The sequence below is a fragment of the Bombina bombina genome, chromosome 4 (genome assembly GCF_027579735.1).
Source record: "Bombina bombina isolate aBomBom1 chromosome 4, aBomBom1.pri, whole genome shotgun sequence".
Lineage (NCBI taxonomy): Eukaryota > Metazoa > Chordata > Amphibia > Anura > Bombinatoridae > Bombina > Bombina bombina.
The window spans coordinates 273,990,769-274,003,924 of NC_069502.1; the positions used below are offsets into that span (position 1 = coordinate 273,990,769).

The following is a 13,156-nucleotide window of genomic DNA, read 5'->3' on the forward strand; positions in this document are numbered from 1 at the left end:
AACCCTGCCTGAAAGCCATGTGGGTTATAAACAACCCCAAAGAACCCTCAAGCAAATGCCCAGACACAAAAACGTTTGTCCCAAATTCACATAACAAACTGAGTGCCCACAAAAAATTAACCCTTTATGCAAGCTAGTAAAAACCTCTGATAACACTAGGATTACTGCTTACCCTTCCCCTAATGGGGACACTGTCAGCCTTTCTGAGTTAACACAGTCTCTGCAGAAAATATGACTGAACATACCTCATTGCTGTATAGCAAGAAACCGTTCCTCACACTGAAGTTCTCCTGTACTCCTTAGCTCATGTGGGAACAGCAGTGGACCTTAGTTACAAATGCTAAGATCATCATCCTCCAGGCAGAAATCTTCATCTATGTCCTGCCTGAGAGTAAATAGTACAACACCGGTACCATTTAAAAATAACAAACACTTGATTGAAGATAAAATAAAACTAACAGTTTAACACCTCTTCTCTTTACCCTTCCTGCTTAGAGCCAGCAAAGAGAATGACTGGGGGATGGAGTTAAGGGGGGAGCTATATAGACAGCTCTGCTGTGGTGCTCTCTTTGCTACTTCCTGTCAGGAAGGACAATATCCCACAAGTTAGGATGAATCCGTGGACTCGGTACATCTTGCAAAAGAAATGTAGTTTTATATCATTTTTAATTCGATTGTGACTTACAGGCAGGGAAACTAGTATTTTTTTTTATTTTTTTAAACAATATAAGTGAAAAAGTTTGGATTTTAGAATAAGTTTGGATTTTGGAATTCCAGATTAGGAATTTGTACCTGTATAAGAGTGTACGTTTTGTTCCCTCTATAAATCATATGCTTTCTAATATCTGCAAATATCAGTTTGTGTTCCACTCTTCTCCTCCCACTACTCACATAGCCCCCCTCTGTTTGCAATCAAGGCATGGGGGCCAATTTACTAACCCCTGAATGCAGCTATATGCAGCTGTTTCCACGTGAGCCTTCAGGCTTGCCGGAAACGGGAGTTAAGAAGCAGCGACTCGTCCACTGCATCTGAAGCTGCGGACATCAATCCGCCCAATCTCATACGATCGGGTTGATTGACACCCCCTGCTAGCAGTCGATTGGCCGCAAATCTTCAGGGGGCTGTTGGCATTTATCGATATCTGGCGGATCATGTCAGCCAGACACTTGATAAATTCGGCCCCATGGTATTCAGAGATCCCCTCAGGATCTCATGTTGGCTTCAAACTCACTCTTCTGTTCAAAGACACAAAAGTATTTTTTGTTTCCTTGTCCATGTTTTATGCTTGAGATGCATGTTACGTTCACAAATAAAGCACTGTGAGATCTGCTCATTAATCACTGAGTAATCAAGTCTTACAGCCCAGTTACACTTGCTAGCTTCAAAATAAAAAAAAAACTTTAACGTAAGCATTTTTTTAAATTACAGTTGCATGCAATTTTTTGTTTTTGCTTTATCTCCATTGAATCCTTTTTTCCATTTTATCAATGTGTCTCACTTCATCCCATATCCCTTCATATACTGCCCAATACTCCATATTTCTAAAAAATAAAATAAAAAAAAATCTAGGTCCAGTCTATGTTGTCAACCATTTTCCATAAAAAGTTTTTAAAGGGACAGTCAACACCAGAATTTTTGTTGTTTAAAAAGAAAGATAATCTCTTTATTACCCATTCCCCAGTTTTGCATAACCAACACAGTTATAATAATACACGTTTTACCTCTGTAATTATCTTGTATCTAAGATTCTGCTGACTGCCCCCTTATTTCAGTTCTTTTGACAGACATGCAGTTTAGCCAATCAGTGCTCACTCCTAGGTCACTTTACGTGCATGAGCTCAATTTCATCTATATGAAACACATGAACTAATGCTCTCTAGTGGTCAAAATGTATTCAGATTAGAGGCAGTCTTCAAGGTCTAAGAAATTAGCATATGAACCTCCTAGGTTTAGCTTTCAACTAAGAATATCAAAAGAACAAAGCAAAATTGGTGATATATATATATATATATATATATATATATAGACATGATGAACTGACCCAGTTAAAACAGAATTGCTGATCAGTTCAATCTTTGTTCAGTCACTGGAAGTTTAGATTAATTTTGGATACATATTTCCCTTCATGTATTACTTGTATATTGTCTAGTTTCTAGGAAAAATATAATTGCTGCAACCTAAATTCTAACACCAGGATGCCCAAAAAAGGAGATAATGAAAGATTTGCTCACTATATATATACTATATGCAGTAGTTGCCTCTGTTACAAAATGTATCTTTTAACAGATTTCTATATCTTGTGTCACAATTTGTAAATCTAAGGAATGTTGAAACTTTGTTCCTCAAAATGTCACTTAGTATTTTACTATGATGTTATGCAGCAGATGGATATGCAAGGGAAGAAAATACACAATAAATCCAGGGTATCTCTCCTCAAAAGAAGTAGCCAAATAACGATGCATAACTATTCATGTAGGAAAAGATCTGCAGGAGAACTAGCAGAACGACCATTAATCATAATCACCAATCATTCTGAAGTATCCAGCTGCTCCACTAACACCATATAGTTTCTTGCTTTAAATATATTTGAAAAGAAATGAAATGCAAAACAGGGAGAAGTACAAAAGGAATATGAGCACTCATAATAATAGTATAGCTGGCATAAGGCTAGTACAATTGTGCTGATGTGCCAATAAACACCTCAGATGATGATAGATTGGAAGGGAAAATAATTACAAGCGTATTACCCTCTTTAGTTCCTTATGGTTCTCAAAATTGTAAACCACACACCAATGTGAGCCAGGATTAGATTGTGAAGGACTTCTCGGTCCCAAGTCAATGTGAGAGAAAGCAATGAGCATATCACAACACTGCTTCAAACTTTAGCCTCTCCAATGGGTGAAGATCATCTAAGTTTTGCTTCACCACAAGGAGTTAAAGTGAGCAGAACTGATTGTGTAGCTCTAATATCTGCTCAGAGAAAATAGCATCAGAAGCTAGCCAGTACTCTCACATAAAAAGATGCAAATACTAATGGCGGATTAGTCACAGCAAGCCGGTGTCACTGAATTTGCAAACAGCTAACCCTGAAGTACCCTCCATTTACATTGTAAAACATCAAGAGAGGCCAGTGAAAGAATTTCAGAACATAAATCTAATATTAGATGTAAAAATCTTGAGGCCCCAGTTTCATCACATTTTTTGCAAGCCAGACACAATGTAAACCAAGTTTATTTTCAGATAGTTAAACAAGTTAAAATCCATAGGACAGGTGGAAATGGGGATGCTCTTTTTAATAAAAGGGAGACATATTGGATAAATTAATTGTATACTATGACCCCTAGAGGCTTAAATCGAGAATGTGATTGGACAGTTTTGCAATTTTGTGAATATAGACTTTATATTCACAAAATTGCAAAACTGTCCAATCACATTCTCAATTTAAGGAGCACTGGTTTTCAAACCTGTCCTCAGGCCTCCCCAACAGGCCAGGTTTTCAGGATTACTTTGGATGAGAGCAGGTAAAATAACTGTTTACTTATCAGATGATTATTTCACCTGTGCTCCAGTTCAGATATCCTCAAAATGTGGCCTGTTAGGGAGGCTTAAAGGGACATGAAACCCAAAATTTTTCTTTCATGATTCAGATAGAGAATACAATTTTAAACAACTTTCCAATTTACTTCTATTATTTAATTTGCTTCCTTCTCTTGTTATCATTTGCTGAAAGGTTTATCTAGGCAAGTTCATGAGCAGCAGAGAAACTAGGTTCTAGCTGTTGATTGGTGACTGCATAAATATATTGAATGTGATTGGCTCACCCATGTGTTCAGTTAGAAACTAGTAGTGCATTGCTGCTCCTTCAACAAATGATACCAAGAGAATGAAACAGATTAGATAATAGAAGTAAATTAGAAAGTTGTTTACAATTGTATTCACTATCTAAATCATGAAAGAAAAATTTGGGGTTTCATGTACCTTTAAGGACAGGTTTGAAAACCAGTGATAGAGAATTTTTATTTATGCACTTGTTGGTAAATACTAACTATAACCACTAGGTGGCAGTATACAGTTGTATCTTTTTTGGCATATAAAATACACTCTTTAAACACAATTTTGTTAGTGGCAAGTCAGACATGAATAAGGGCTAGGTTTGTGCTAGAAACGCTTTAATTTGTTGGACCCTGCACTTGATGTGAAAAAAAATTCAAGCAGCAGGATACTTTACTTTTTCAGTATATTGATGGGCATGGTAAGCCTACTCTGGAGACTTAGTACAGTCATTTGCCATCATTATACATATTATATGTAGCCTATCAGTCGGCATGCTAATACTGATTATATTTGTACCAAATTAACTATAAATCTAAAGCAGAAGAAAACCAAATATAAAAAATTGTTTTATACTCTATTTGTATTTATTTTACTGCCTGGTGTGTCCTTGACAAATATCTAAGATATACTGTACTCAGGCTCTATATCAACAGAGTTGATTATTTTTCACTAATAACTCATTATCATCCATGAAAAAGATTTCAGGAAAATAAAAAAGAAATGTCCCTCTGCACCCACCCATCTGGTTATGCAACTTTACAAATACATCATTTATCATATCGCCAACCTGCAGCTTCAGCTGACACACTGAGACGCTCTGCAGTCAATGGCTGAATTATGTAAATCAGCCACACATAATATAAATGTTAAAATGTTGTCTAAATATTCCAATGTATATGTGAACAGACAAAGCTTGGTCACATGTGTTTATTTAAACTAATATTATTAAATACTCACATATCCCTAGTTTTAACTTAAGGTTTGTGTTTTATGAAAAAAGATAACTAATTACCACTTCGGAACAAGGATAGTTGTGCCAGCATGGGCACTTGATAATCTTTGCCATCTGGTCCATGGAAGGTCCGTTTCTTTGTGTTTTCTGGCTGAAAGCGAGATTTCCACAGCCCTTTGAAATAAAGTGCATTTACTAGAAGAAGCCTCGTCATGGAGCTGTCCAATAGCTCTGTTGTTATCAGCTCCTCAATCATTCCTACAAGACATAGAAGTATTTAAAAAGTAAGATTATTACATTTAAAAGATGGTTTGGATTATGCAAGCTATTAGGTTCCACATAGCAAACTTTATCAATGTTGTATCTTAAATAAGAGAAGAAAAGCACACTTTGTTACAGCTCCAGAGTGTTTCACCAAACACACCTCCAGGATGACCACTGCCTTGCTAAAGAAGCTGAGGGCAAAGGTGATGGACTGGCCAAGCATGTCTCCAGACCTAAACCCTATTGAGCATCTGTGGGGCATCCTCAAACGGAAGGTGGCAAAGCGCAAGGTCTCTAACATCCACCAGCTTTGTGATGTCGTCATGGAGGAGTGAAAGAGGACTCCAGTGGCAACCTGTAAAGCTCTGGTTAACTCCATGCCCAAGAGGGTTAAGGCAGTGCTGGAAAATAATGGTGGCCAAACAAAATATTGACAATTTGGGCCCAATTTGGACATTTAGACTTAGGAGTGTACTCACTTTTGTTGCCAACGGTTTAGACATTAATGGCTGTGTGTTGCGTTATTTTGAGGGGACAGCAAATTTACACTGTTATATAGGCTGTACATTTACTACTTTACATTGTAGCAAAGTGTAATTTCTTCAGTGTTGTCCCATGAAAAGATATAATAAAATATTTACAAAAATGTGAGGGGTGTACTCACTTTTGTGAGATACACGACAACTACATACATATACATGACAACTACACTACAGAAAAAAAAAGTTTTTTAATTGATACTGGCACACAGTAACTAAAATGGTGGCGATAGAGGGGGAGGGTAAGATTTGTTTGGGAGGGATCAGGGATGTTGCAGGGTAAGGGGGTATCCTAACCGGCAGGAAATAAAAAAAATAATTATATTGGCAGACTGCCAGTACTTAATATGGGGGTGACCAGAGGGGGCTAAAGGAGGGAAGAGAGCTGTTTGGAAAGGATGAGGGGGTGGGAAGTGTCAGGTGGGAGGGTAATCTCTACACTAAAGCTAAAAACAGAATTTATGTTTACCTGATAAATTACTTTCTCCAACGGTGTGTCCGGTCCACGGCGTCATCCTTACTTGTGGGATATTCTCTTCCCCAACAGGAAATGGCAAAGAGCCCAGCAAAGCTGGTCACATGATCCCTCCTAGGCTCCGCCTACCCCAGTCATTCGACCGACGTTAAGGAGGAATATTTGCATAGGAGAAACCATATGATACCGTGGTGACTGTAGTTAAAGAAAATAAATTATCAGACCTGATTAAAAAACCAGGGCGGGCCGTGGACCGGACACACCGTTGGAGAAAGTAATTTATCAGGTAAACATAAATTCTGTTTTCTCCAACATAGGTGTGTCCGGTCCACGGCGTCATCCTTACTTGTGGGAACCAATACCAAAGCTTTAGGACACGGATGATGGGAGGGAGCAAATCAGGTCACCTAGATGGAAGGCACCACGGCTTGCAAAACCTTTCTCCCAAAAATAGCCTCAGAAGAAGCAAAAGTATCAAACTTGTAAAATTTGGTAAAAGTGTGCAGTGAAGACCAAGTCGCTGCCCTACATATCTGATCAACAGAAGCCTCGTTCTTGAAGGCCCATGTGGAAGCCACAGCCCTAGTGGAATGAGCTGTGATTCTTTCGGGAGGCTGCCGTCCGGCAGTCTCGTAAGCCAATCTGATGATGCTTTTAATCCAAAAAGAGAGAGAGGTAGAAGTTGCTTTTTGACCTCTCCTTTTACCGGAATAAACAACAAACAAGGAAGATGTTTGTCTAAAATCCTTTGTAGCATCTAAATAGAATTTTAGAGCGCGAACAACATCCAAATTGTGCAACAAACGTTCCTTCTTCGAAACTGGTTTCGGACACAGAGAAGGTACGATAATCTCCTGGTTAATGTTTTTGTTAGAAACAACTTTTGGAAGAAAACCAGGTTTAGTACGTAAAACCACCTTATCTGCATGGAACACCAGATAAGGAGGAGAACACTGCAGAGCAGATAATTCTGAAACTCTTCTAGCAGAAGAAATTGCAACCAAAAACAAAACTTTCCAAGATAATAACTTAATATCAACGGAATGTAAGGGTTCAAACGGAACCCCCTGAAGAACTGAAAGAACTAAGTTGAGACTCCAAGGAGGAGTCAAAGGTTTGTAAACAGGCTTGATTCTAACCAGAGCCTGAACAAAGGCTTGAACATCTGGCACAGCTGCCAGCTTTTTGTGAAGTAACACAGACAAGGCAGAAATCTGTCCCTTCAGGGAACTTGCAGATAATCCTTTTTCCAATCCTTCTTGAAGGAAGGATAGAATCTTAGGAATCTTAACCTTGTCCCAAGGGAATCCTTTAGATTCACACCAACAGATATATTTTTTCCAAATTTTGTGGTAAATCTTTCTAGTTACAGGCTTTCTGGCCTGAACAAGAGTATCGATAACAGAATCTGAGAACCCTCGCTTCGATAAGATCAAGCGTTCAATCTCCAAGCAGTCAGCTGGAGTGAGACCAGATTCGGATGTTCGAACGGACCTTGAACAAGAAGGTCTCGTCTCAAAGGTAGCTTCCATGGTGGAGCCGATGACATATTCACCAGATCTGCATACCAAGTCCTGCGTGGCCACGCAGGAGCTATCAAGATCACCGACGCCCTTTCCTGATTGATCCTGGCTACCAGCCTGGGGATGAGAGGAAACGGCGGAAATACATAAGCTAGTTTGAAGGTCCAAGGTGCTACTAGTGCATCCACTAGAGCCGCCTTGGGATCACTGGATCTGGACCCGTAGCAAGGAACTTTGAAGTTCTGACGAGAGGCCATCAGATCCATGTCTGGAATGCCCCACAGTTGAGTGACTTGGGCAAAGATTTCCGGATGGAGTTCCCACTCCCCCGGATGCAATGTCTGACGACTCAGAAAATCCGCTTCCCAATTTTCCACTCCTGGGATGTGGATAGCAGACAGGTGGCAGGAGTGAGACTCCGCCCATAGAATGATTTTGGTCACTTCTTCCATCGCCAGGGAACTCCTTGTTCCCCCCTGATGGTTGATGTACGCAACAGTTGTCATGTTGTCTGATTGAAACCGTATGAACTTGGCCCTCGCTAGCTGAGGCCAAGCCTTGAGAGCATTGAATATCGCTCTCAGTTCCAGAATATTTATCGGTAGAAGAGATTCTTCCCGAGACCAAAGACCCTGAGCTTTCAGGGATCCCCAGACCGCGCCCCAGCCCATCAGACTGGCGTCGGTCGTGACAATGACCCACTCTGGTCTGCGGAAGGTCATCCCTTGTGACAGGTTGTCCAGGGACAGCCACCAACGGAGTGAGTCTCTGGTCCTCTGATTTACTTGTATCCTCGGAGACAAGTTTGTATAGTCCCCATTCCACTGACTGAGCATGCACAGTTGTAATGGTCTTAGATGAATGCACGCAAAAGGAACTATGTCCATTGCCGCTACCATCAAACCTATCACTTCCATGCACTGCGCTATGGAAGGAAGAGGAACGGAATGAAGTATCTGACAAGAGTCTAGAAGTTTTGTTTTTCTGGCCTCTGTCAGAAAAATCCTCATTTCTAAGGAGTCTATTATTGTTCCCAAGAAGGGAACCCTTGTCGACGGAGATAGAGAACTCTTTTCCACGTTCACTTTCCATCCGTGAGATCTGAGAAAGGCCAGGACGATGTCCGTGTGAGCCTTTGCTTGAGGAAGGGACGACGCTTGAATCAGAATGTCGTCCAAGTAAGGTACTACAGCAATGCCCCTTGGTCTTAGCACAGCTAGAAGGGACCCTAGTACCTTTGTGAAAATCCTTGGAGCAGTGGCTAATCCGAAAGGAAGCGCCACGAACTGGTAATGCTTGTCCAGGAATGCGAACCTTAGGAACCGATGATGTTCCTTGTGGATAGGAATATGTAGATACGCATCCTTTAAATCCACCGTGGTCATGAATTGACCTTCCTGGATGGAAGGAAGAATTGTTCGAATGGTTTCCATTTTGAACGATGGAACCTTGAGAAACTTGTTTAAGATCTTGAGATCTAAGATTGGTCTGAACGTTCCCTCTTTTTTGGGAACTATGAACAGATTGGAGTAGAACCCCATCCCTTGTTCTCCTAATGGAACAGGATGAATCACTCCCATTTTTAACAGGTCTTCTACACAACGTAAGAATGCCTGTCTTTTTATGTGGTCTGAAGACAACTGAGACCTGTGGAACCTCCCCCTTGGGGGAAGCCCCTTGAATTCCAGAAGATAACCTTGGGAGACTATTTCTAGCGCCCAAGGATCCAGAACATCTCTTGCCCAAGCCTGAGCGAAGAGAGAGAGTCTGCCCCCCACCAGATCCGGTCCCGGATCGGGGGCCAACATTTCATGCTGTCTTGGTAGCAGTGGCAGGTTTCTTGGCCTGCTTTCCCTTGTTCCAGCCTTGCATTGGTCTCCAAGCTGGCTTGGCTTGAGAAGTATTACCCTCTTGCTTAGAGGACGTAGCACTTTGGGCTGGTCCGTTTCTACGAAAGGGACGAAAATAGGTTTATTTTTGGCCTTGAAAGGCCGATCCTGAGGAAGGGCGTGGCCCTTACCCCCAGTGATATCAGAGATAATCTCTTTCAAGTCAGGGCCAAACAGCGTTTTCCCCTTGAAAGGAATGTTAAGTAGCTTGTTCTTGGAAGACGCATTAGCTGACCAAGATTTCAACCAAAGCGCTCTGCGCGCCACAATAGCAAACCCAGAATTCTTAGCCGCTAACCTGGCCAATTGCAAAGTGGCGTCTAGGGTGAAAGAATTAGCCAATTTGAGAGCATTGATTCTGTCCATAATCTCCTCATAAGGAGGAGAATCACTATCGACCGCCTTTACCAGCTCATCGAACCAGAAACACGCGGCTGTAGCGACAGGGACAATGCATGAAATTGGTTGTAGAAGGTAACCCTGCTGAACAAACATCTTTTTAAGCAAACCTTCTAATTTTTTATCCATAGGATCTTTGAAAGCACAACTATCTTCTATGGGTATAGTGGTGCGTTTGTTTAAAGTGGAAACCGCTCCCTCGACCTTGGGGACTGTCTGCCATAAGTCCTTTCTGGGGTCGACCATAGGAAACAATTTTTTAAATATGGGGGGAGGGACGAAAGGAATACCGGGCCTTTCCCATTCTTTATTTACAATGTCCGCCACCCGCTTGGGTATAGGAAAAGCTTCTGGGAGCCCCGGGACCTCTAGGAACTTGTCCATTTTACATAGTTTCTCTGGGATGACCAACTTGTCACAATCATCCAGAGTGGATAATACCTCCTTAAGCAGAATGCGGAGATGTTCCAACTTAAATTTAAACGTAATCACATCAGGTTCAGCTTGTTGAGAAATGTTCCCTGAATCAGTAATTTCTCCCTCAGACAAAACCTCCCTGGCCCCATCAGACTGGTTTAGGGGCCCTTCAGAACCATTATTATCAGCATCGTCATGCTCTTCAGTATCTAAAACAGAGCAGTCGCGCTTACGCTGATAAGTGTGCATTTTGGCTAAAATGTTTTTGACAGAATTATCCATTACAGCCGTTAATTGTTGCATAGTAAGGAGTATTGGCGCGCTAGATGTACTAGGGGCCTCCTGAGTGGGCAAGACTCGTGTAGACGAAGGAGGGAATGATGCAGTACCATGCTTACTCCCCTCACTTGAGGAATCATCTTGGGCATCATTGTCATTGTCACATAAATCACATTTATTTAAATGAGAAGGAACTCTGGCTTCCCCACATTCAGAACACAGTCTATCTGGTAGTTCAGACATGTTAAACAGGCATAAACTTGATAACAAAGTACAAAAAACGTTTTAAAATAAAACCGTTACTGTCACTTTAAATTTTAAACTGAACACACTTTATTACTGCAATTGCGAAAAAATATGAAGGAATTGTTCAAAATTCACCAAAATTTCACCACAGTGTCTTAAAGCCTAAAAAGTATTGCACACCAAATTTGGAAGCTTTAACCCTTAAAATAACGGAACCGGAGCCGTTTTTAACTTTAACCCCTTTACAGTCCCTGGTATCTGCTTTGCTGAGACCCAACCAAGCCCAAAGGGGAATACGATACCAAATGACGCCTTCAGAAAGTCTTTTCTATGTATCAGAGCTCCTCACACATGCGACTGCATGTCATGCCTCTCAAAAACAAGTGCGCAACACCGGCGCGAAAATGAGGCTCTGCCTATGATTTGGGAAAGCCCCTAAGAATAAGGTGTCTAAAACAGTGCCTGCCGATATAATCTTATCAAAATACCCAGATTAAATGATTCCTCAAGGCTAAATATGTGTTAATAATGAATCGATTTAGCCCAGAAAAAGTCTACAGTCTTAATAAGCCCTTGTGAAGCCCTTATTTACTATCTTAATAAACATGGCTTACCGGATCCCATAGGGAAAATGACAGCTTCCAGCATTACATCGTCTTGTTAGAATGTGTCATACCTCAAGCAGCAAGAGACTGCTCACTGTTCCCCCAACTGAAGTTAATTCCTCTCAACAGTCCTGTGTGGAACAGCCATGGATTTTAGTAACGGTTGCTAAAATCATTTTCCTCATACAAACAGAAATCTTCATCTCTTTTCTGTTTCTGAGTAAATAGTACATACCAGCACTATTTTAAAATAACAAACTCTTGATTGAATAATAAAAACTACAGTTAAACACTAAAAAACTCTAAGCCATCTCCGTGGAGATGTTGCCTGTACAACGGCAAAGAGAATGACTGGGGTAGGCGGAGCCTAGGAGGGATCATGTGACCAGCTTTGCTGGGCTCTTTGCCATTTCCTGTTGGGGAAGAGAATATCCCACAAGTAAGGATGACGCCGTGGACCGGACACACCTATGTTGGAGAAATTAACCTTACAAGCTACCTAATTAATCCCTTTACTGCCTTCTAATTACCAAAAAGCAATGGCAAAGCCATATATGTCTGTTTTTCTGAACAAAGGGGATCCCAGAGAAGCTTTTACAACCATTTGTGCCATGATTGCACAAGCAGTATGTAATTCAATTCAGTGAGAAACCAAAAGTTTGTGAAAAAATATATATAGTTTTGACAGGTAAATAAAAAACAAACAAGGGTTAATACACATATTATCCATATTAAAAAGCAGCAATTAAACAGAACTAAAATTAAAACAGCAGTATCAGTTTTGTGCTTCCTATTAAAGCTTACTGGATATGTATAATGATCATTTATACCAATCAGTCAATGAGCATTAGCAGAAGTACATGATTGACACTGCTTTGTTTGTTTTGGTTTTCATTCACATTTCTAAGGCAGCCGCAAAACTAAACTTTTTAACATGTTTATATGAAATTACTTCAGTAGAATGTTCTTTTAGAAGGAACGTGATAGCCAAATGTTGAAGCACTTGAAAGTGATACAGCACAGCTGTAAAAAGCTGACTAGGAAATATCAACTGAACATCTCTGTGTAGAAAGGAAGATATTTTACTTAAAGTAGGCACATCCAATTGTAAAGGGACTTCAAGCAGCCATTCAGGATACTAGTCCTGGGACTTGTAAGGGAGCATGCATCTGGCATGTGCAGGTACAGTCATGTAATTTTCCTCCTCAGTTTAAAGGGACAGTCTACTTGAAAATGTTTATTGTTTAAAAAGATAGATAATCCCTTTATAACCCATTCCCCAGTTTTGCATAACCAACACATTATTATTATTGGTTATTTGTAGAGCGCCAACAGATTCCACAGCACTTATATTAATATGCTTTTTACCTCTGTGATTACCTTGTATCTAAGCCTCTGCAGACTGCCCTTTTATCTCTGTTCTTTCGGCAGACTTGCATTTTAGCTAATTAGTGCTGACTCATAAATAACTCCACGGGAGTAAGCACAATGTAATCCATATTGCACACATCAACTAGCAATGTCTAACTGTCAAAAAGCACTGAGATAAGAGGTGGCCTTCAATGGCTTAGAAATCAGTGAAATCTCATGAGATCACATTAAAGTAATGTGTAACATCAGCACTGCTGAAGCCGATTGGCCGTTTTATTTTTTTATTTATTTTTTCCCAACATGCAGATAACAACATCTGAAGGATAACTGTTCACAGAGCACTCACTATTGTAAACTGAAGA

The 13,156-nt window shown here is 40.5% G+C and overlaps 1 protein-coding gene across 2 annotated transcripts in view; it reads right to left on the bottom strand.

Annotated features, from left to right (window-relative positions):
• SERPINE2 (serpin family E member 2) overlaps positions 1–13,156 on the bottom strand; it is a 212,129-nt gene that overhangs the window by 63,966 nt on the left and 135,007 nt on the right. For both annotated transcript variants that reach the window (XM_053709970.1, XM_053709969.1), the window contains exon 4: positions 4,848–5,045. In XM_053709970.1, coding sequence (XP_053565945.1) covers positions 4,848–5,045 — 198 coding nt within the window. The remainder of the gene's footprint in view (positions 1–4,847; positions 5,046–13,156) is intronic.